At 37.2% G+C, this 25,613-nt stretch overlaps 1 protein-coding gene and 1 long non-coding RNA gene across 2 annotated transcripts in view; one reads left to right on the forward strand and one right to left on the reverse strand.

Moving 5' to 3' along the window:
* The window catches only part of Fat4 (FAT atypical cadherin 4), a 166,940-nt gene that overhangs the window by 111,146 nt on the left and 30,181 nt on the right, over positions 1-25,613 (forward strand). Inside the window, exons 7-9 of the mRNA XM_020188037.2 lie at positions 7,305-7,485; positions 16,912-17,162; positions 18,509-22,858. Coding sequence (XP_020043626.2) covers positions 7,305-7,485; positions 16,912-17,162; positions 18,509-22,858 — 4,782 coding nt within the window. The remainder of the gene's footprint in view (positions 1-7,304; positions 7,486-16,911; positions 17,163-18,508; positions 22,859-25,613) is intronic.
* Positions 9,506-14,424, reverse strand: LOC141410925 (uncharacterized). Its single transcript, XR_012435731.1, has 4 exons — positions 14,341-14,424; positions 11,636-11,671; positions 10,159-10,246; positions 9,506-9,872 (listed from the first exon to the last, which is right to left on the reverse strand). It is a non-coding gene; the product is annotated as an uncharacterized lncRNA (long non-coding RNA).

The following is a 25,613-nucleotide window of genomic DNA, read 5'->3' on the forward strand; positions in this document are numbered from 1 at the left end:
GTTACTATCTTTCCAACTTCATGGATTTAAAAGTGAAGAAACTGAAACAGTTAAGCCTCTCAGTTTGGGTCTCACCTAGCTGTTTACCAGCAAGAACAGGATTTGAAACCATCAGCAGACACCTTCTTAATCTCCTTCCCATGTGCCAGCTTGTCCACCATACTCTGGTTCACATAGATAACATTTATGAGTTTCTTTTTTGAGGATTTTTTTTTACATTAAAAAGAGCATTTATTTGTGGTTCACTGACTTAACTCTTAAATTAAGAATATTCATAAATCAGAAATAATTGTCCTTGTCAAATGAAGAAATGTATACCCAAGGGTTTTATAAAATGCAAAGTGAAAAAAAATGTTAGGTTTTATACTAAGATCATGTAATATGATGATCACCATGTCCACACGTAGACAATGCAGTCAGTGGGGTTGTCATGAGTGTGTGTGTGTGTGTGCACTTAATGTGGAGGTAGGAGAGTAATCTTTGAACAAACTAAATGCATTACCCTATATCTGTATATTCACAATTTAATATAGTAAAAAGATACACAGATATCTACATATAGAGTTAGCTAAAGCGTTCAGTTATGAAATGTCTATGTGTCAGCATAATTAATTGGTCTATGGAGAATCTTCAGTTATTACCATTTGTAATTAAGGGCATTTATCATCCAACTGGAAAAGGAAGAACCTGCATCCTGATGCAGGATTAGAAATTACTTTCTAATGGAGGGGAACATGATGCTTTTTCAAGTTAATGTTAAAAGCTAAAATGACTCATCATGCTTTATTTTCTTGGTGAAGCTCTGAGAACATTTTGAATTAATATTGTCTATCACATTGTTTAGTTGAAGGGAGTTGTTGCATTACAAATGATTCTATGATCAAAACAGAGGTTAGAATTGTGTGTATGACATTTTATATCTGAAGATTTATTTTTAAATGTTCCATTAAGACTGCATTTTGTTGACAGAATCATTTTTATGAAAAGTTTGCTTTGTTTATTTTGATGAACATTTTAATAATGAAAATTGCTTGAAATGTTTTCTTAAGGCACCAATGATCCCATAAAACAAATATTGTCAGCACGGTACTCGAGTACCAGAAATCAGTTGCATTTAACTTATTTGAATATTTGATTCTAAGGTAGATTTGGATATTTCCATTGGAGTTTTTGTCTTAGATAGGAAGTTTGTCTTTATGAATATCATCTAATTTTCTAATTATGAATCATTTATTTAGATACTTTTCCTTAAATCAATCACTCCTTAGTAAGAGAATCTTTCTACGTAGAATTTAATTTTCATGAGATTAGAAACATAGTAAAAGAAGATTTCACTTCAGAAAATTTATTAAGAGCTGAAGTTGCTATTACGCTCCATAATATTAAATTTTCATCCACATTCAGTGGATAATTTGCTTACTGTGAGAAGAATGAGTGTACTTCATTGAAAAAGAAGGTAAAAAGAAGCTAATTCTTTATTACAACCAGCACACACCCAGCCAGCATAATCCTATGCACCAAGGATTAATTCAGGAATGAAATCTGCTTGGTTTTAATGCAACACACTTCAGTTAAACAAAAATTGTATTTCTACTGAATAGTTATTCTTGTTTCAGGAAAGTATGCTTAATTTATAGAAGATAGCATAAAAGTATAATTTGCATGAAGTTTCAACTTTAGTAATTTAGTCTAATTTTTCACACTTTTTATACACATATTTTCTGAGAGAGAAGTTGCCTGAAATTTTCTTTTAAAAATACTATTTTGAATTTCCTTACTTCATTTGCTATTTATTTGATATGCTTGAGCTTACTAAACCATCAGTCATAAAGACAGCACTAGTTTAATCATTTGCCAAATTCAAGACTATAAAATGTGACTTAAATAATGCAAATGTCATTCAAAGTCATATGTATTTTTTCTATTTATTCTAAAAGTGTAAAGGAGCTTCTTATAAATTGACCCCTGTGTACTTTCTGTTTATATATGTGTGTGTTCACTCATATACACATATTTTTATATATAAAATACTTATTTTTATAAATTGAAATTTGAAATTCCCTTTATCTTCTGATCCCTAATGGTAATTAGACTTTTGAGTTATAATGTAATTCTGACTTCTAATCCAAATGTCAACTGCACCCTCCTGACCTCTTTAATTACAAGTTTCTGAGACATTGACCTTTTATTTCATTTGTATCTTCTATCCCTTTCATTACCTCAATCTCCTCCACCAGGAGTATGTATTATTACATCCTGGCTCTTTTCTGTGATTGCATCTGGTTCTCATAAATCATTCCCAGATGAAATTGAACAGTCTTGCCCTATTACACCACTACCTATATAATTCATCATTATCAGATCCATTCATGCTAGACATTGACCCCTAGTATTCTGCATCTTCTCATGGGATTTGAGATTAATTGGGACCTTCTGTGTATAAGTAGTTATAGTATCTCCAAAATTTTGACCTTTGTCTCCAGGCTGGTTCTCTGACCCTCGCCTTAGGCTAAGGCCTGTGTTTCCAGATTGAGCATTCTGAAAGTGTCCAATTCTTTGAACCTCCAGCCACATATCCGGTACACCAGATTTCCATATGTAAAATGAAAGTAGTTGATACAGATGAAGCACAGTCTTAATGGTGTGCGGTGTAGGGTTTTATAAAGATGAATTGAACAGAATTATTCTTGTTCTCATTTAGCTTACAACTTAATAGAAGACACAGCAGAATTGATCATGATAATAATATAAAGTAAAGCATCTGCAATAAGTGTATCTTAGTTTTATCTGAGCTAATGAACTTAGAAAATGTTTTTTTTAGAATTCTGAATTGGCTTTCGCTGCCCTTTATGGTTGAATGTAAAAAAGTTGGTTAAATTCTTTGAGTCTCAGGTTCTTCCTTTAAAAATTAAAAATATGCGCTTCATGGACTATGTTTATTAAATGAACAATGTATACATAAAATATATATAGCTCTGGTATTGAGTAAGTGTTCAATATAATATGTATAATATATATACACACACATGTGTAAATATATGAGCTAAGTTTGCAGACATAGTTATGATTTAAATCTTTGAGAGACTGATGTTGAGGATTTTTGAAAACAAATATGCAGTTAGCTGTATTCCCTGGAGCCAGCAGAAAGCTATGGATTGAAGATAAAGTAACAGTAAATACTGTAAAGCACTTCACAGAGGATATGGCCCTAAAAATGTTGGGAAACAGGAAATAAGCACCCTAGATTTCCTCACAAGTTAGAAAAGAAGGGTCTGAAAACAATCAAAGACAGCAGCAATACAACCATGGATTTGTCGTTCAATTAACACCTCCAAGGACTTTCCAAGTTATTTGGTGGCCAAGGACTCAGGAACTTGTATCTCTCATCTAGCAAAAATGTTGGAGAAGTGAGACTTGCTTCAAAGGAGGAGACATCCCTGTTTTTCTGCCTTGATTTCATTTTTTTCTGTCTAAGCTGAGAAGTAGTGACTGCTGGAGCTGGGGCCATCGGTGCAGAAGTAAGAGCTTGAGGTGGGGCAGAGAGTTGGTAAACCCCTTCCTCAAGAATAAAATTCAAGAATATTGGAGACAGAATTCAAATTTGGAGTTAATTAAATCAGGTTTTGTAAGGTTTTCCTTGAAAAAATTAAAATAGTAATAATAACAAAACCTTGTGTACAAGAGGCAAGAAGAAAGCCAAAACAGTTGCAGAAGTTTTGTCTTACTTTTTATCTATTCTTGAGGTGGGAAAAATCATAAGAGAACTCCAGGTGGTTATCAAGTGGTTTGGGGCTGAGATTAGGGATGAAGAGGGGAATCTAGGGGAAGTTCTTGACTTGAGAATCAGCCCCACGTGCATGTGGAATCACTCATGGGGCCAGATCTCAAGCCATGACCATCTGTTTTTTTTCCTATCAATAACAATTGTCTGGAAAAATAAGATAATTTTTGGTATGAAGACAGTGAGCTTGAACTTGCTGAAAGTTTTCCTATGTAAACAAAAAATTTTCCACGTTTGCTTACTAACTCAGAAAATGCATCGGCAACAAAATGTCGCTTACAGACAAAGAAATCACATGCTTCTGACCAAATGGGTTAGTCATGGCTTCATGTGGTTTTCCATATGTGTATCACAGACACTTTGGAATACCAAGGGCAAAGCTTGGCAGTTACTGGGTCTTTTAACAAGCTTTAGGATTGTGGATTGGAGAACAATGTCCATATCAGAAACATTCATCTCCTCCTGAAAAATTCCACTATAAAATTAAAAATTTTGCATTTTATCTTCCATAAAGATGTTATTTTTTCAAGAATGAAAAATATCCTATTTATATTACAAAGGAATCATTAAGATGAATTGTTACCCAAAATGTTTTCCTTAACAATTTTATCATAGGATTGAATTTTGAAAGGTTTATAGAGGGAAACTCTATCGTGAGAGCTATAACTGCAGAAATCTATAAAATTAAAAATAGACCTTTGATATGTCAACCTCCTATTTTGTTTCTAAGTACAAAAACAGTAATGAGTAGTGTAAAACACATTGTAACCATACAAGGTGTCACCCTGAGCCTGTTGGATTCCCCTCACTATCTGTTTGGAGTAGAGTCTGTTTGGTGCCTCCCACTTCACATAGAGAGTCAGATTTAGTGAGTAAAGCGGTATCAGTGAAAGAGATTAAAGTGCCTGCATGTCCCCCTATCCTTTGCCTCTCAGTGCATCACATGCCTCCTTTCCTTCCATTACATCCTTTTCTTAACCTACGCCAATTTATCTTTTAAATAAATCTAGTTAAATTTACTTTTTAGTGAAAACAGTCAGAGGACTATTAAAATGATTCAGATCATTAACTTTCATTCCATTAACCTGTATATAATTAAACACACATTCAAGAAATGTAGGCCAAACATTGATCATTAACAATACTCCCTACAGTATTTATTTTAGCTTTAACATGTCACTTGTGAGAAGTATTGCATCTATTCAGGATTGTTGAATCCAAATGCTCCACGAACTTAAACTGGGAAACAGCTGGTGTCCTTACCATTGCCCCCCTCTCCCCCAAGCCCCCGCCTGGCTTTGTTCTCTGAGCTCAGTGGCTGCACTGTCCCCAGCAGCATCACACCAGGCAGCCCTTTTAGCTGCTGGCAACACTTCTGGTTGTTTGCTGGGTAAATACTTGAGGGCTGGGTCACGTGTATCAGATCCTGGTTTCACTCCTCACTGGGTCTGTGGCTTTGGAAGATGTTATTTAACCTCTTTAAACTTCAATTTATTCATATGTAAATGGAGGTGACAATAGCACTAATTTATAAGGACTAGATAAAATCAAGTTTTTGGTGGGACAGGGATTTGAACTCAGAATTTACACTTGCAAAACAGGCTCTCTACCATTGAGCCACACCTTTAGTCCACTTTGCTCTGATAATTTTGGAGATGCGAGGTCTCATAAACTCTTTGAGCTGCAATCCTCCTGCTCTCAGTTTCTCAAGTAGCTAGGATTACAGGCTTGCACCACTAGCACTGACAATTACATAAACTTCTGATACATATGCATGCATACCTAAGGACTGAATAAATATTTCCTATTATTGATATTAATGTGTCAAAAGATATTTTCAAAGCCTTAGTTACATATGCTTCTCCAGATACTTCCATATTTATTTTGTGTGTGCATGTGTGAAATAGTTTTATGATACTCTTAGCATTGTCACAGTGCTTCTGAAAGTTTATACTGAATTATAGATATACTCAATAAAGTGAGGGCTACTTTTCTTTCCTATAATGCAAAATCAGACACTCATGTGTAATATTTCTATAGTCATAAATTTGAAAATACATTAATGTAAATGAAATACATTAGTATGAAATATCTTTCTTAGAAAGATATACATAAATATGTATATATGGCAATTACTAGCCTGAATTTAATTGTGTAGTTAGTTACGTGATCGTCTTTATAGTGTCCACCTCAATTGGTCATAAACATTCTTTCATCTGACATAGAAGCTGAGCTTCCTGCACAGAGCACACAAATCAGAGATCACCAACCAGATCCATTGCGTCCTCCTCTGTTCTAGTCTGCTCATTTTGGTTCTTGTACATTTGAGAATAAAAGCTGATTGGCACTCTGCCTCCATAATTACAATCTATACTCAGAACAACTTAAATAGTGATAAAGCACATATCAGCAAATCATGAGACTATGAGAAAAAAATGGTATTAGAAGGCTGTGAATCTCAACATTGTTTTAGGCTAATAAAATTATTCCATGAACATTTCACAGATAAATGAATGGATGGCTGGGTAGCACACTGTGGTAAAATAGGATCTAAGCTTCATATAAGGAGGAATAACTTCATGGAGGTCAAAGTCACATCTTAAAGAGAAAAGGAATGTATCTGGGCTATATTTTATGTTAGATAAATACAGTTGAGTGGATTTCATTGTTTTTATTTAGAAGAGTTAAGGTTTTGAGAACACAACTAAAGGAGATGATTTTCTCTTGAGTTATGAGGACAACCCACAGAAGTCTAACCAAGCATGGCATCTGCCCTTTACCACAAAAAGAGTGTGCTAGCTGTGTGGTACACTTCAAGTTTGGGCAAAATGTTGGATTTTAACTGTATGTTGTTAACAGAGCTGAAACAGAATCAAAATAAATTATTTCCTTGAGTGTCAAGCACATGCAAGAGTGATTCTGCATCAGCTCATCATATACAGGTATTTCCAGCAAGTAGAAGCTTCTATTGAGATACAAATTGAAGATTTTTTTCCTGCAAACAAGTGTTGATTAGTATAGAAAGGCAGATTTAAACACCTGAGAATACATTGGATTTTCTGATAGTACAGTGATGGACAGAACAAGGAATATAGTTTTTAACAATTCCTGGTTAGTTTTCCAGCTATTCCATGCCCATGGGTTGATCTAGATATGGTCTGAACTATTTAAATGTTTTAGAGAAATTACAAGTCACATCTCTTTTGTGGAATTTAAATGATACTGTCATCTTCTACAATTGTCAAATCAGCTCCTTTAAACAGAATGAGAGCATAGCATATGCTTTTTGTGCAGAATCAGAAGGAAAGGGCACATGTTCTAGGTCATCAAAGAAAATCTTTTTCTCGTAAAAATATTAAAAATCACTCAACATCATGTGCTCATTATGTGTCTTATGTGTTCAAAAATTTTGCTTTGATGTTTTCTTAATTCTCTCCCATAATTCTGTCTACAGCTAATTACTATTAAATTGATTATTTTTGTTACATATAAGAAATCAGACTTGGTTTTCTCTTCTCCCTAGGATCCCCTGCCTTGACTGGAACTGGAACAATCAATGTCATTGTAGATGATATTAATGACAATGTCCCCACTTTTGCTAGTAAAATGTATTTCACAGCAATTCCTGAAGACGCACCAACTGGAACAGATGTGTTATTGGTAAATGCTTCAGACGCTGATGCTTCAGCAAATGCAGTCATAAGGTCAGTATGTTTAACATTGTAAACTTGGGAGATTTACTCACTAAGTGTTAGTCTCTGGACTAAATGAATACGACGTCTAATTTCACTGGACATCCATGTTAACGCATAGTACTAACTCTGCTACCTGTTGCCAACTAATCAACTATCCCTAAAAAGTAATCATTTTCTTTTTCTAAGTTTCTTTAATTTTCATCATGTCTTATGATTTTGTTCTGGAGTGAAGTGCATGATTCTCCTGGAGCTGCTCAGTATTTACCTCATTAAGAGCATCCAACATGGCTTCCCATGCAGATTGCCTTGACAAGGGCGGGTGGAGGGTTTGGCTGAGCTAGGCCCTCTCTCTTCATGGAGTGTCAGCACTGCTCACTCTGATTTTTAGTACAGCAGTGGACTTTGAATGTTGCTCTGGGAGAATGCTGCCAGGCTCATCAAGAAGTGGCATTGCATCTTATCCACAACACGAAGTCATGGTCAGCCTAGACTTGCTGTGAAGAGAAACACATACCACCTCATTATGAGATGAATGTCAAAGAATTGGCCACTTTTTACTAGCTAGCATTTGTTGCCCTTAATGCAGAGAAACTAAAGCAGATACCTTAAAGCAACTGAGGCCAATAGGAAAAGGGGACCAGGAACTAGAGAAAAGGTTAGATTAAAAAGAATTAACCTAGAAGGTAACACCCACGCACAGGAAATCAATGTGAGTCAATGCCCTGTATAGCTATCCTTATCTCAACCAGCAAAACCCCTTGTTCCTTCCTATTATTGCTTATACTCTCTCTACAACAAAATTAGAGATAAGGGCAAAATAGTTTCTGCTGGGTATTGATTGGGGGAGCGGGAGGGGGTGGAGTGGGTGGTAAGGGAGGGGGTGGGGGCAGGGGGGAGAAATAAACCAAGCCTTGTATGCACATATGAATAATAAAAGAAAAATGAAAAAAAAAAAAAAAGAATTGGCCACTTTTTACCCACCACTAGGCCCAAAACGAGTATCTCTTAGTCTAATAGCTTATTTTACTCTACTAAAATCTTAACATGAAGGGACGCAGCATGCAAATTATTCAGAGAGAATATGGAAGTACCTGAACTGTAACATTTGTCTAGTCTAGCTTCTTCTCTTTTCTCACATTCCTTCTAAACTTATAAGAATAGATTTCACTGTTTGCTAGAGAAAACCTCCAAGCTATCAACATTTTTGTACACATGCCCCCCTTGTGTAAGCTGGTATTATTTAAATCAAAGTTGGTGAAGGCTGAGAAAGTAATGGATCAGAAGAATTCACAGAAGTAGGAGGAAGTTGTAGTCAAGGGCAGAATACATACTGATAAAGTGATGATTTGATTAATAATTTATTTTGTTGTTTGTTACTAATTTCTTATTAACAAAATCATCTTGGGAAACTGACTTTAATTAGTCTCTTCCTATTGACAGAGATGACTAAGAGTAGGACAGCGCAGAGGCTTTATTCATTTGATAAATACGTACTACATTTCTGATATGAGTAAGTTTAAAACAAGACAAGATTTCTGCTCTCTCTGAAACTATTCTTTGAAAACTAAGTACAAATAAAAAAGATTATTTTGTATTATAGTGATTGCCCTGAAAATAAAACAAGATAATAAAATAGTAACACCGAAAGTTTTTAGATTTGATTTTGTAGATGGTCTTTGCATTAGCCAGTAGTGTTTTTGTTGATGTTTCTGTGACAAATAGGTATAAGAGAAAATTTAGAAGGAGGAAGACTTATTTTGGCTCACAGTTTCAGAGGTTTCAGTTTGGAGCACTTGGCTCCATGTTTCTGGCCCTGTGGTGAGACACAGTATCATGGATGTGAGAGCATGTGGTGGAGAAGGCTCCTTACCTCATGGCAACCAGGAAGTAGAGAGGAGTAACAGGAAGGGGCTAGGGTCAAGAAATGTCCTTCAAAGGCACACACCCCAGTAACCCACTTCCACTAACCAGGCCCCACCTTCCATAGTTCCATTAGCTCCCAATAATCAATTCCAATTTTGAACTCATCTAGGAGTTAAGCCATTCATGACAGCAAAGCCATCATGATCTAAATGTCTCTGAAAATACCCTCACAGACATACCTAGAGGTGTGCTTTACTAACCTAGGCATCTCTCAATCCAATCAAGTTGATAATCAAGACAAACCATCAGAAAGTCTTAGTTCATTGTCCTGCTAAAACACTTTAATACCTGAGCCTAGATAGTTTCTAAAAAGCATAAGTTTATTGATGACATCTATGGATGCTGGGAATCCAAGATCAAGGTGTTGACATGTGTGGTGTCTGGAGAGGGACACTTCTGAGATGGCATCTTGTTGGTCCATCTTCCAGGGGACAGGAAGGCTTGTCCTCACATATGGAGAGAGCAGGAGGGAGCTATATAATAAGAGAGGAAGTTGGAGATGTCAGTGTGGAACTTTGGGTTTGGGTCAAGGCTGGATTATAGATTTGAGAGTTATCAATGTTTAGAGGACATAAAGTCAGGGGACCAAATGAGCATACTTTAGATGAGTACAACAGGAGAAGGAAAGTGAGGGTGGAGCTTGTCACATGGATTTTTCCAATATTTGAGTGGCATATTTTAAAAGAAAAGTCATGAAAGCAATTAAGAAGAGCTGGCCAGAGATAGGGGAGAAAAATCCGGAACACAATGGTCACTTACATGTAGTATAAATGGAGGGAAAGCAGCATACAAACTTCTCTCAGCAGACTAGGACCCACTTCTAAGAGACAAGTTGTATTCCTAGAGGCTGGCACAGTCAGAGCATTGAGGATTGGGGAAATGTCAACAGTCATAGTTGTATGCCTACTGGGTCATTGTGGATAGCATCATCGAGAGAGGCAGGTAAAATTAAACTTGTACCTAGATATAAATCTCAAAAAGCCAGTAAATACTCCACCTTCCACCTGCCCAAGAGGAAAGTGCTAACAATGAAACCCAGACTTGTGATTCAGCCCAAAGTCTTTAATTTAATGTTGAGAGCAGAGCCTTGAGAATCAAGCTATGTGGAATAAAATTCTGACCCTACTAATTGCTTGAGTAAGGACAAATTATCTAACATTTCTGAACACCAGAGTTTTTTTTTTTAATCAGTGGTCTTGGTATACCAATAATAAAACCAGTTTTATAGAGGATAAATACAGAAAAGTAAACAAACTACCTATAACTGTTCCAGGAAGAAAAACACATTCAATATATGTTAGTACATATTGTTCTAAGTCATTAAAAGCACTTAGCCTTCTATCTGTCACCTGTTACTGCTTGGTAAATTTCTGGAAATAATTTTGGAAGGGATGAACTATTCATTTTGCTGTAATAATAAATTTTTTATCTGCCACAGGGAGAAAACTTTCTTTAAAACCAACATATAAAAACTGCCAATCAGTAATAGGATTTGTCTCAGATGTTCAAATTCTTGGTGTGAAGCTAAATGTTTACAAAATTGATCTCTTCACCATCAATTCATTCATTTATTGCTAGAATAAAATATTTGGATGATATGCTGATTTCTTGTAGCATATGTAAAAAAATTCATTATTAAATGTTCTCTGACGCTTGTGAACTATGGTGACCAATGTAAAATTGGTCCAATATATCTTGTTCAAATTTTTCAGAATGTTTTGCAGGTTTTCATCGTAGCTCTCCTGTGATTATTTTGGATTGATAGTGTATATTTTGGTCGGTTGGTTGGCTAGTTGAATCTTCTTCTTTCTGCAATATCAGATAATTAACCTTATGCTCTCACATTTGATAAAATCTATAAAACCTGCATGTGAAAAATTTCAAATGCTTATATCAACTCTCATAAGTCAGTTAAGATCACAAGTTGAAACTGTCTTTAATATTTTGAAAAAATCATTGTATTATTTCTAAATTAGGGTAGAACACACAACTATTATAGCTTAAATTAAAAGTATTTTCATAGATAAAGCAAATAGTTATGACAACTTAAACCTTATTTACTCTGACCTGATAAATTTTGTAAGGTTTAGTGGCACATGTCTGTAATCCCAACTACTAGGAGGTGGCAGGCGGGACATGAGTTTGAGGCCAGTCCAGGAAAAGTGATAGAGACCTTAATCTCAAAGCAAACACAAACAAAGGAATGTGGGTGTGGTTCAAGTGGAAGAACACTTACGTCATGTGTGTGAGGACCTGGGTTCAATCTCCTGGACTACCAAAAACAAAAGGAAAAAGAAAAAATCTTAATGGTGTACAATATATTTTCACATTAGGTGTTAATAATGATTCCATGCAGAGCAAGGAAATTCATGCTCTCTTTTGGTTAAAAGAGCTCTTGTAGCTTCTGCCTACAAGTGAGAAGCCCTGAGTTCAAAACCCAGCACCAGAAAAAAAAATCTCTTGAATTAATTTTTATATCACTTACCTAAATTTCATCTGTTAACTTGTTGCATGACTGCGTGTTTATTATAATTTTCTAACTTTCCCATATCATCTAGCATGAACTTTTACCCAGAAGCCACCCAACAAATATCTATTTATATTTTTATTTCTACTTATTTAATGAAATTATGCATTTCTACAAATTATACCTAAAGTATACATTGTACTTCATCTTTAGCTTTTTCTGTCTAATAAACCAGGCTGTGTCAATTCCTAGCCTTATTCTATCTAGTTTCTATATTTGCTTTTCACTTATCCATTCCAGAACATAGCTTCTTGAGGCATTCCCTTTTCTCACTCCGTTCAAATCTCACTTCCCATTCTTTCATGTCATAACACTAGAGAAACTAAGAAAACAGTATTGACAGGGTCAACATTCTAGAGCAAATCCTTTAACCGGTGCTTTTAATCCTATCCCATTTTAGCCTCTTCAATATCTTTGCATCAATAGGTACTGTGTTTCTCTCTTTTATCTTCCAGGTTTCTCTTCTCCTTGAATTATTTCTTTACATACAGAAACAAGCATATACACAAGCCAGCACATCTATAGAAATGCTCACAATTCCTGGTATTGAATTCAAGCTTATTTGCCTACCATGCTTTAGGAAAGTCATTTTAATGTTTCAAAGGTCCAGTATGTGTGTGAGTGAAAGTAAAGATAAGTGTTTACAGTTTGGATGTTTTTTGAGCATCTGTGGCATGTCAGGCAGTGCTTATGGAGTCAGTTGATGTCTGTAAATGTCTGTGTACAACTGTTGAAACAGAAATATCTAGATTAATATTAGGGTTCTTTGTGATTTATCCTTTTCATATCTATTTCAGACTTACACAATAGTGGTACATATTAGTGGCTGTAACAATGCATTGAATGAGTGATTTTAATTTTCTCTATTGAACACAATATTCTTGAAAGAAGGGCTTTGGTTCAGTACTTTAGCTTTCTCTGGGCTTTGATTCCTGAAAATCTTTCAATCTGATTTTTCTTCCTTTACTTTACTACAAAGGACTCCATCGGAAGACTCTGCTGAAATTGTCCAGTCAGTGACTTTCTCTTAGTCATGATTCTCCTTTGCCCTTGCACTGTTTGCTTTTTCTTCTCCCTACAAAGTAATTCCAATGTTCCTCACAGTACTTTTCTCAATTCTTTGTGTGTTTGTGTGCATGTGTATGTACACATGTGTCAGAGAAAGACAGAGGGAGAGGGAGACAGAGAGAGAATGGGACAGGATAGGAAAAGGGAAAACAGTTGATTTCCTCATCTGTGTGCATCAGTTCTATGCAGAAACCTCCAAATCTGCACTGTCAGTCCTGACCCCTTTGCAGAGCCTCCCACCCATATCTGTAACTCCCTGGGAAAGATATTCTAGGTAGAGACTCTGTTGGCATCTAAAGCACATTGTACCTGAAATTCCTAACTAGTCTTGTTTCTTTTCTTGGTTTTCTGCCTTTAAAAAAAAAAGGTTTCCTTGCTTTCTTCACCCACCCTTTGTGGCCAAGGATCATCTTCCCCTAGACTCAATTTGAACAAATTCTCATGTTCCTTCTTTTCTAATGCTTCTGGCACCCATTTTTTTTCTGTGATTCTTCTTGCCAAGATCTTAGTTCAGTGCATAATTACATCATGCCTGGACTATTATAGCAAACATTAAGTGACTCCCTGACTCTGGCTTCTAATCCCTCTCTACTTTACACTACACTGTGCTGTGTTATTATGGGGCCCTTTCTATGTATTAAACTCTTTGTTAAATTGTAAGTTTAGGTACTCTAGGTCTCATCTCCGGTAGAGTATAATCATAGAGTAATTTGTAATTATGTTACCTTGTAACAAGTACAGTTTAAGCACAGTACAGTATTATATCACAACAGTAGAAAGAGTCACAAAACTGTATTGACAGAGTCAACACTGTAAGAGAAAGCTCTTAACTGTGCTGAATGCTACTGGAGAACATCAATAAAAGCAGCAAGTAATTGCTTTCTTAGAAAGATTGATGAGTAGTTTACAAATAAAGAATGAAAGATGTTCTATCTATGTAACAATATGGCTGGAGTGGCTTGGGAATGGATCTTGGCTACCATATGAAGAAATTTTAAAAATTTTGTTTACATCTAACAGGAGAAACAACAGAAGTGTTTTAATTAGGTCCATAGGACATGCCTGGTTTAGATTTTAGGACGAGTCTTCCCTCAGCATTGTAGAAAGCAGTTTGGAGGAAGCTAAGGCAGAATGAGTGACCAGAGGGACAGTGGCCATAATATGAACCAGCTTGAGCCTTCATTGGCTCCTCTTTAGCAATCATACTTCCCTTCCCAAAATCTTTCCACTTCCCATTTGCTGCCTGTAGCATAACACCCAGTCTCCATAGTTCATAAAGGGCCCAGGATCTTCCCAAGCTCATTCCACACAAATCCCCCAACATATAGCCAAAATTTCAAACTCACTGGATCATTTTCTGCTCCTGCAGCAAGGATCAGCGCTTTCCCAAGCATCATAACTGTGCTTGCATCCTTCTGTAGACTAGACTGGTGCTAAGCAAACTGTGCTCACATACCAAACCTGGCCCAGTGCCTGCTTTTGTGAATAAAGTATTGCGGGAACACAGCCATACCATTTGTGAGCACATTGTGGCTGCCTCTGCACCTACCATAGCTGGCTGCACATCACAACAGAGATCTCATGACTCACAAAGCTGAAAACACTGACTACCTGCCCGTGGGCAGAAAAGCTTTGCCAATCACTGAGCTAGAGTGCTAATTTTTCTCTCCTTTTCACACTTGTAAGATAGGTAGCCCTTTTTAAATTGACCTCAACATCCTTCTCGGAGGAAGGCTTTATTTTAACCATTCCAGTCAAAAATGTTTCATATCTTCTACTTACCTCATCTAGCATTTCTTTTCAATTTCATACTGCCTTAATCTATACTTTTGCTTTTGCTTGGTTTTCTATGTATCTTTCTTTCACTTAGAATCTAAGCTTGGAGCTAGGAGTTTTTTGGGGTGTTCTTGGTGGTAGCGGTACTGGGGTTTGAACTTGGGGCCTCACTCTTGCTAGGCAGGTGCTCTACCACTTGAGCCAATTCTTTACCTACTTATCCATGTCTGGTTTTTAGGTTTTCTATCCATAAAACACCTCAATATATAGGTGGAATATGATAAATTATATAGGATAAATTTTATCTATAACTATGTACGACATAAGTTCTATTATGTGCCTAAGCCTAGATTTTTGAGTGTTTACCATGTGTCACTTTCCTGCCAACTACTTTTCATAAAATTATTCCACTTAGTGTTCATAACTACCAAATAAAAGGAGTACATATGTGATCAACACTTTATAGACAAAGAAAGAAAGCTTAGAAAGGTTAAGACATTTTATGAACTTTAGTGCTGTCAATGAGGTTAAATTTCATGTTCAAGGGCCTCCTAACTGTTACTGAATGGTTAAATCTGCCCACTGTACAGCATGGTGCCTTGTGACCCTAGTAGACTTGAGGGAGAAGCAACCAAGCTAAAAAAGTCCCAAAAAACTGGAGGTATTTTACCTTAACAAATACAACACCATAGGTTCAGAGTATAGGTAACAGTGGTATCAGTTTGTGTAAAATATTTGAAATGACGATTTCTTATACCCACATCTGAAAATGAATGAACACATCTTTTGGTTTGCATTGGAGTTAATCAGTGTAAACCAAAGCTGCATCAACCCACCTGAGCCAGAGCCCATCGGCCTCTACATCCAGGTGCAGCCAGTCCTCACTCCCTCCCTCAGTTGAATTTCACCTCTTTGACATTGCAGTGTAATGGAAAAGAGCATGTCGAAGTTATAAAGACGGAAGTTCAAGCACTATATCTACCACTGACAGATTGTGTCTTTGTGTAACTTTTAACTTTCTTTAGATTCAGATCTTCATGCACAAGAAAAAAAAAGTGATTATAACCCTGCTGTGAGGATCGTTTTGAGTTGTAGAATGTGAGAATATATAAAATTCCTAGTAATGCTTGCTGGATGTTTAAGGATGAAGAGGATAGTACAGAGGGCGGAGTGGCTTATGTAGTAGAGTACCTGCCTAGCAAATGTCAGGCCTTGGTTTCAAATCCCAGCACCAACTAAAAAAAGAAAAAAAAAGAAGATAGTACAGGACAATCTAATAAAATTCATATCTTTACAACAATTAAGGAGGACCACAGAAGTAAAAAAGAGCCATGAGTGATGAGATTTCTATTTTCTTGTTACTCTCTAACTTTAAAAATTATGTCCACAAAACAATGTGTGAACCTTGAAGTTGAGCTACTTCTTCTGTAGCTGCTCTCTAGGACCCCACCTCAGACACAAAATCAGGAGTATATCCAGATAGCTTTTCTCTTCAGAATGAAGAGAGAATATATTCTCAGTGGAAACTTCTGCTGGTTAACCAGTCTGGCTAGCATCAAACTATTCATGAAGATGTCATATCTCTGCTGACAAGAAAGCAACATAGCCATATGAGGAATGAGAAACGAAAGAACTGGAACCAGGAATGTCTCTATAAATAATCTGTTTGTTAGTTTTTCTGAATAGATCATATATGTCAAACACAGTGTTTTGTCTTTAAAGAACAAGATCTTCAACTGATTTTCTCTGGTTTTGTATGGTATCAAGCAGAAAAAAAAATTCTTAGGTTGAATTTTTAAATAGTCATTTATAATCCTGTCCAGTAAGCATAGTACTAGAAGGAAGCCCTGGTTTAGGCGTTCAGGCTATGTATTTAAAATGCAACAGTGTTCTGGGTTTTCTCTGTGGCTCCACAGGCCTGGAGAGGCCTGACAACCCTGCAGAGACCTGCTTGAGGTCACTGGATGTTGTCAACATGATGGTCACATAAAATTTGAAGGTTTGTCTTCTAGCCACATTCCTTCACTGCTCTGTGATCTTACTTGTGATATTTTTCTCTACATCCCTGCCTGAATTTTTAATTGTAGTAAATAAGATGTTATAATATTGTAACTAAAGGAAATATGCTCACTCTACTTTAGCTATAGCATCGTTGGAGGAAACGGTCAGTTCACCATCAACCCATCCACAGGACAAATCATCACGAGTGCGTTGCTAGACAGGGAAACAAAAGATAACTACACGTTAGTAGTCGTCGCCAGTGACGCTGGGTCCCCAGAGTCTCTCTCCAGCTCCACCAGTGTGCTTGTCACTGTGACCGATGTCAATGACAATCCACCAAGATTTCAGCACCACCCATATGTCACACACATCCCGTCTCCTACTCTTCCAGGTAACCAGTCTAAATGAGGTCACATGCTGCACTCACTGCGTGTTGGGTGTGTTCTGTGAATACATTTTAGGTTTTTTACATATTTATTTCTTATATATTTCTGATATAGCCTAATTTTGCAAAATTCAGGTTGGTTTTGTCTACTGAAACTGAAGAAAATTTGAATTTGAATCTTATAAAAAAATTAACTTTTTTCCTCAGACTAATTGTGCATAGAATTTTGTAAGTGAACTTTAATCTTTTGTTAACTTGAGAATCGATACCAATTAAAAGCATCAAATCCATAAAAAATCCCCCCAAAAATGCAAATATAGAAGTCATATATCTGTTTAGATGAAATGATGCTGGCAGTCCTGACTCTAATTATATCCAGTGTGACGGTGAAGTGTCAGATCTCCTGTCCAAAATGACATGTGCTTTGCACCTTTCTCTCATTTCATTTATACGCTTAGTAAGAATCACTGCCTTGTCAATAATATGAAAATAAGAAAATTAAAAGAGGAAAAAGAAGAATCATTGCCTTCTTAAAACAATTTAAGATGCTTAGCTTTTATCACATGTGGGAGTGTTTAGAAAGGATATTTGAAGGAGTATTTTGAAAAATGTGTCCTCATGGAAGCTTTTCTTTATACTTCTATTAAAATCTGTTCCATTGGCATTCATTCTAGGCACCAAGTTTTGAAAACCTAAATTAATTCCATCTTTCTTCAGTTGTTATTTCTTACCACTGTATTATTACTTGAATTTATTTATGCATATATTCATACATATGTGTAAATGTAAATATATATTCACACACACTTTATCTCCACATAATAGTGGTTCACAGATGAAAGAATTTTGCCATGAAACGGGATATTATGAATTAACAATAGTTTTTTAAAACATCATTTTTGTTCACAGGATTGAATATTTAGTAATTCAGTGGCATTTTAAGACATAATAGAGCGATGACCTCTTTTCACTGGGTGGTAGCATAGCTCTTTGCACAGCTCACATACCACCACAGTTTTTGGAATGTTGTCTTGTGGGCAGATTTTCCTCCTAGGAGCTATGATTCTGAATGATTAGCCAGTTCTCTTCCCTGTACTTCTCTCAAAGGCATACTGAAAAATATTAAATCCAGCAGACTGTATAAGTTTTAGTGAGAAAATTAAAGGTCACTCTCTGAACACTATCATTAAGCAGATTTGACTTGGGAGCTTCTCTCCCAAGACTGTTCTCTCCAGTAGTCATGAGAAAAAGTCAGACCAAGCAGCAATATAGTGTTTTATGTGCCTTAAACTACCACCAAACGTTTTATTTGGATTCCGCATGATTATAACTATAAACTCCCTCTTTTATAGGTTCCTTTGTCTTTGCGGTTACAGTCACAGATGCTGATATTGGACCCAATTCTGAACTGCATTATTCTCTCTCAGGCAGAAACTCTGATAAATTTCACATTGATCCACTGAGGGGAGCAATCATGGCATCCGGAACACTAAATGGAGCCTCAGAGCTGACATTTTCTGTACATGTCAAAGACGGTGGTTTATTTCCTAAGACAGACTCTACAACAGTGACTGTTAGGTTTGCAAGCAAGCCAGATTTCCCTAAAGTCAGAGCCAAAGAACAAACATTCATGTTTCCTGAAAACCAGCCAGTAGGCACTCTCGTCACCACCATTATAGGGTCCTCTTTGAGAGGAGAAACTTTGTCCTATTATATTGCAAGTGGGAACCTTGGCAATTCCTTTCAGATTGATCAACTGACAGGACAAGTATCCATTAGTCAACCTTTGGATTTTGAAAAGATACAAAAATATGTAGTATGGATAGAAGCCAGAGATGGAGGTTTCCCCCCATTCTCTTCTTATGAGAAACTTGACATAACAGTATTGGATGTCAATGACAATTCCCCAATTTTTAAAGAAGATCCATTTGTATCTGAAGTATTAGAAAACCTTTCTCCTCGAAAAATACTTACTGTTTCAGCAATGGATAGGGACAGTGGACCAAATGGACAGTTAGATTATGAAATTGTTAATGGAAACAAAGAAAATAGTTTTAGTATCAATCACGCTACTGGTGAAATTAGAAGCATTCGACCATTAGACAGAGAAAAAATATCTCATTATGTGCTTACCATAAAATCTTCAGACAAAGGTTCTCCATCTCAGAGTACCTCAGTAAAAGTCATCATTAACATTTTAGATGAAAATGATAATGCTCCTAGGTTTTCTCAAATCTTTAGTGCACATGTGCCTGAAAACTCTCCTTTGGGATTCACAGTTACACGTGTCACAACTTCTGATGAAGACATTGGTGTAAATGCAATTAGTAGATATTCTATAATGGACACGAGTCTTCCATTTATAATTAATCCCAGCACAGGAGATATCATTATTAGTAGGCCTTTAAATAGGGAAGATACAGATCGATACAGAATCCGAGTTTCTGCACATGACTCTGGGTGGACTGTGAGCACAGATGTAACAATATTTGTGACAGATATCAATGACAATGCCCCGAGGTTTAGTAGACCCTCTTATTATTTAGATTGCCCTGAACTTATGGAAACTGGCTCCAAGGTAACTCAGGTATCTGCAACAGATCCAGATGAAGGATCAAATGGACAAGTATTTTATTTTATAAAATCTCAGTCAGAGTATTTCAGGATTAATGCCACCACTGGAGAGATTTTCAATAAGCAAGTCTTAAAATACCAAAATGTCAGTGGCTTCAGTAATGTGAACATCAACAGGCATAGTTTTATAGTGACATCTTCAGATCGAGGCAATCCTTCTCTACTCAGTGAGACAACGGTCACCATCAACACAGTGGACAGTAATGACAATGCGCCTCAGTTCCCTAAAAGTAAATATTTCACTCCAGTCACAAAAAACGTTAAAGTTGGTACAAAGTTGATCAAGGTGACTGCAGTAGATGACAAGGACTTTGGGCTGAATTCTGAAGTGGAATATTTCATTTCTAATGAAAATCATTTAGGAAAATTTAAGTTGGACAATGATACAGGATGGATTTCAGTGGCATCTTCCCTAATTTCTGACTTGAATCAAAACTTTTTGATCACAGTCACAGCAAAGGATAAAGGAAATCCTCCACTTTCTTCCCAAACAACGGTCCAAATAACTGTCACGGAGGAAAACTACCACACGCCTGAATTTTCTCAAAACCACATGAGTGCCACTATTCCTGAGGGCCACAGCATTGGGGCTGTGGTCAGAACTGTGTCAGCCAGAGATCGTGATGCAGCTATGAATGGTTTGATTAGGTACAGCATTTCTTCAGGAAATGAAGAAGGCATTTTTGCCATCAATTCTTCCACAGGTGTATTAACGTTAGCCAAAGCTCTTGATTACGAGCTATGCCAGAAACACGAAATGACTATTAGTGCTACAGACGGAGGATGGGTTGCAAGAACTGGTTACTGCAGTGTGACTGTAAATGTGATTGATGTGAATGACAATTCTCCAGTATTTGTTCCCGATGAATATTTCCCTAGTGTTTTAGAAAATGCCCCAAGTGGGACAACAGTTATCCACCTAAATGCAACAGATGCAGACTCTGGAACTAATGCTGTGATTGCATATGCTGTTCAGTCATCGGACAGCGACCTCTTTGTCATTGACCCCAACACAGGAGTCGTCACCACTCAAGGCTTCTTGGATTTTGAAACCAAGCAGAGTTACCATCTTACTGTGAAAGCCTTCAATGTCCCAGATGAAGAAAGGTGTAGTTTTGCTACAGTTAATATACAATTAAAGGGGACCAATGAATATGTGCCTCGCTTTGTTTCCAAACTTTACTATTTTGAAATCTCAGAAGCAGCAACTAAAGGTACTATTGTTGGAGAAGTGTTTGCCAGTGACCGTGATTTGGGCACTGACGGGGAGGTGCACTATTTGATTTTTGGTAACAGTAGAAAGAAGGGCTTTCAGATCAATAAGAAGACCGGACAGATTTATGTTTCTGGTCTTCTTGATAGAGAAAAGGAAGAAAGGGTATCTTTGAAGGTGTTGGCCAAGAATTTTGGCAGCATTCGGGGTGCAGATATAGATGAGGTCACTGTAAATGTCACTGTGCTCGATGCAAATGACCCACCTGTTTTTAGTCTAAACATCTATAGGGTTCAGATCAGTGAGGGAGTCCCAACAGGAACTCATGTGACCTTCGTCAGTGCATTTGATTCTGACTCCATCCCTAGCTGGAGCAGGTTTTCTTACTTCATTGGATCAGGGAATGAAAATGGTGCCTTCTCTATCAATCCACAGACAGGGCAAATCACGGTCACTGCAGAATTAGATCGAGAAACATTGCCTGTCTATAATCTCACAGTCTTGGCTGTTGATTCCGGAACCCCCTCGGCTACAGGAAGTGCCTCCTTATTAGTAACCCTGGAAGACATAAATGATAATGGGCCCATGTTAACCATCAGTGAAGGGGAAGTTACAGAAAATCAACGCCCAGGAACGCTGGTGATGACCCTCCAGTCCTCTGATCCTGACCTCCCTCCAAACCAAGGCCCCTTTACTTATCACCTGCTGAGCACAGGTCCTGCCACCAATTATTTTAGTCTGAATGCTGCTGGAGTTCTAAGCACAACCAGAGAAATAGACAGAGAGCAGATTGCAGACTTCTATCTGTCTGTGGTCACTAGAGACTCTGGTGTTCCTCAAATGTCTTCCACAGGAACTGTGCACATCACAGTCAAAGACCAAAATGACAACCCTTCACAATCTCGGACCGTGGAGATATTTGTTAATTATTATGGAAGCTTGTTTCCTGGTGGGATTTTAGGCTCTGTGAAGCCACAGGATCCAGACGTGTTAGATAGCTTCCACTGTTCCCTGACTTCTGGAGTTACAAGCCTCTTCAGTATTCCAGGGGGCACTTGCAATCTGAATTCCCAGCCAAGGTCCACAGATGGCACTTTTGATCTAACCATCCTTAGCAATGATGGAGTCCACAACACAGTTACAAATAATATCCGAGTTTTTTTTGCTGGGTTTTCCAATGTTACAGTGGACAATAGCATCTTACTTCGTGTTGGTGTACCAACAGTCAAGGACTTCTTGACTAATCACTACCTTCATTTCCTACGTATTGCCAGTTCACAGCTAACAGGCCTCGGTACTGCAGTGCAACTTTATGGTGCCTATGAAGACAACAATAGAACTTTTCTTTTGGCTGCTGTGAAGCGAAATAGTAATCAGTATGTGAATCCCAGTGGGGTAGCCACCTTCTTTGAAAGCATCAAAGAGATCCTTTTCCGGCAGAGTGGAGTCAAGATAGAATCTGTGGATCATGACGCGTGCGTCCACAGTCCGTGTCAGAATGGAGGAAGCTGTGTTAGGAGACTGGCCGTGAGCTCCACGATGCACAGCCAGGAAAGCCTTCCTGTTATCATTGTGGCAAATGAACCTTTGCAGCCTTTCTTATGCAAGTGTCTTCCAGGATATGCTGGTAGCTGGTGCGAAATTGACATAGATGAATGCTCTCCAGCCCCTTGCCACAATGGGGGCACCTGCCACAATTTAGTGGGAGGTTTTTCATGCAGCTGTACAGATGGCTTCACTGGGAGGGCCTGTGAGAGAGACATCAATGAGTGCCTGGCTACCCCTTGCAAGAATGGGGCTGTCTGCCAGAATTTTCCTGGAGGCTTCAACTGTGTTTGCAAAACTGGATACACAGGTATGACAGTGTTTCACTTTTTTTCTTTCCCCTAAGACTTTAGCTATGTCATGTATAATAGGAAATAATGATTTTTTTTTCTGTGTCATTTTTAAGTGTCATTCCACAATAGTGACCACAGCAAATAGTTTCAAACCTTGGTCAGATACTGTTCTACTCACTTTATGCATGCTTATTTTATTTCAAAATATCTATGAGATAGGAGTATTTTCTAGTTTTTATAGAGAAAAAAGTTGAACTCCAGAGAAGTTCCATTTGTTTTTGAAGGCCATCTTGTTAATTTGTGGACATGTCGTCACTCAAGTCTACACAGTTAATTTCAGAGCTCAAACTCTGGGTCAGTCTACTCAGCATATCTTACAAGAAAACAAAGAAATTATCTTCCTAGAAGAGTGCTATAAATTTTAATACATAGTAAATATAAAGTATGAAACTAGGCAATTTTATGTCCTAAATGATTGTTAGCAATTATTGTTGTCGCTTCTTTTATCACCATCATTTTATGATATTTTAAAAATCCTAATAATGTTTATTAGCAATCCGAACTGTGAGGAGAATTCAACAAAAGTCTTGATTTATGATTAAGAATAAAATAGCATATTATTTCTAGTGGGTGGGTAGAAAGGCTGATTTCTCAAGTAAGTCAGAAAAGATTTAAATTAATCCACAATTCACCTTAACATTTTAGAAGCAGCATTAAACCCATAGCAGCAGATATGTTCAATTGTTCTTTGATATCTCATGGGATGTGATATCCATCTCTGTTTCCATCCCATCTACCTGTCTATATCATCACCTGTCTATCCTTGTCAATCATTATCAGCTGTCTTAAACATCTATCTAATCCCTATCATCATTATTATCTGTCTATCTTCATCTATACAGTTATTAACTGATTAATGGTCTGAGTTCCTTCAGAACTCTATCCTGTTGATAATTTTGAAGAATATAGAATTCTTACCTATAGTGTGCACATTTTACATTTTTAGAACAAACATACTACACTGGATTGCTCTGAAAGTTTTATAACCACAATTTGAAGTGCTAGTGAAATAGGAAAAGTAGTATTAGTGTAGTGGTAGGAATGGAGTTATACCTAGGTAGGACAAGGTAACTGTGATCCTCAGCAAAGTTGTGACTTTTGGATCATAAATATTAAAGCTATATGTTCATGCTGAGTTCAAGATGTCCAGAAACCTCTCTTCATTCTTTCCCACCCACCCCTAAATTACTTCCTTGTCTCAGAATTGAAGAATAAAGATTATTTCTTTGTTCTATTTTAGTAAAATGTACTTATTTCTACTTAGATTTGAAGTGAGTTTATATTTAGTCCTAGAAGGAAGAAACATGAATATGCTTTATCTTGCTATGGAGCAGGGTAAGAACATTGGTGTGCACGAAGCCCTGTGTGACAAGGGGCACAGCACTTCTCTCTAGACTCTTTCTCCCTTTATTCCATCATATTTAGGTGTCCACAATGCATTTTTCTAAATGTGATAAGTGAAACTTTTAGGAAACCCCTTCTGTTCATCATAGACTGTTTTTATAAAAACATTTATCAAGTGGTTATATAAAGCACTACTTGAGTCTCCTTGCCTTATGAACGTTATAACTTTTATCACGGCTCTATAAGATGAGTGTAATGACTATTTCTAGTTTAAAGACAAAAATCTGGTATTGGAAGAGTAAAAGAGATCAAATAACTTGCTCTTGTGGCAAAGGAAGTGTCCATCAGCTTGAGTTGGGAGCACCTGTATGTGTGTCTCACCTCCTCCTGCTCTGATCTGTACTTTCTATAGAGTATTACGGTGAGTTCTTGGTATCTTGTAAGATTATTATGTCTATTTTTACTTTCTGGTCACAAAAGTCTGTGAGATGTGCTCAAGTGTGGTCAAGAACTGTAGCTACTCTGGACTGTCAGGCAGGAAGATGTTTGATGGAAGTAGCTTACAAAATCTCCACACAGGCTGACAGTACAGATGGTGAGAATTCATCATTTATGTCAGCAACAGGACATTGCAGGGACTTCATAAAGCCACTGCCACCACCTTGTGACCTACAGAGCTGCAGTGAGTTCTCCCAGGAGAACAGCTCCTGCTTTGCTTACCCTTCAAGCATCATCAACCCCGCCCTCACTGCCAAAATAGCAACCTGTGCAAAGAAGAAAGTTTGGGAACCTCAGTGCTCAGCCTTCCAGTCCCTGAAACAGAAAGAGGAAGATACTGAGTACCAGGATGATATCTGGCAACAGAGGGTTTATTATAATGCCTTCTTTACACTGTAGGAAACTGAGCCTCTGTTCTAGGCCAGTGACTATGTCATAACTCCATCCTGAAAGAAAAGTTATCTAAAGTAATACATTAGTGCCACATCTGTCCCCTCAGAGCTCATTCCAGTCTCCATTTGCATAATTGGAGATAATCCAGTTAATCAGAAGTGATATAAACAAACATAAAATTCAGTATTAGGAATCTTACATTTTTAGAGATCATGTGATTCATTATTTCAAATTCTTTATGTACAGCCCATCTAGTAAAACTAGCAGTTAAGGCTGATGGTTTCATTTCTTTTCTCTATTTTGCATGAAACAATATAACAGGAAACAGCACATTACTTCAAACTCTTTGTTAGCAACGTATTGTTTGTATTTCTACATTTGTTCAATGGTCTTTGTAAAGGCCATCCCTGAAGAATTACTTTGACTCATTTTTTCTAGCTAGATTCTCGCCAGGCACTCAGACTCTGGGAGGTGGAG

The sequence above is a fragment of the Castor canadensis genome, chromosome 9 (genome assembly GCF_047511655.1).
Source record: "Castor canadensis chromosome 9, mCasCan1.hap1v2, whole genome shotgun sequence".
NCBI classification, from domain to species: domain Eukaryota; kingdom Metazoa; phylum Chordata; class Mammalia; order Rodentia; family Castoridae; genus Castor; species Castor canadensis.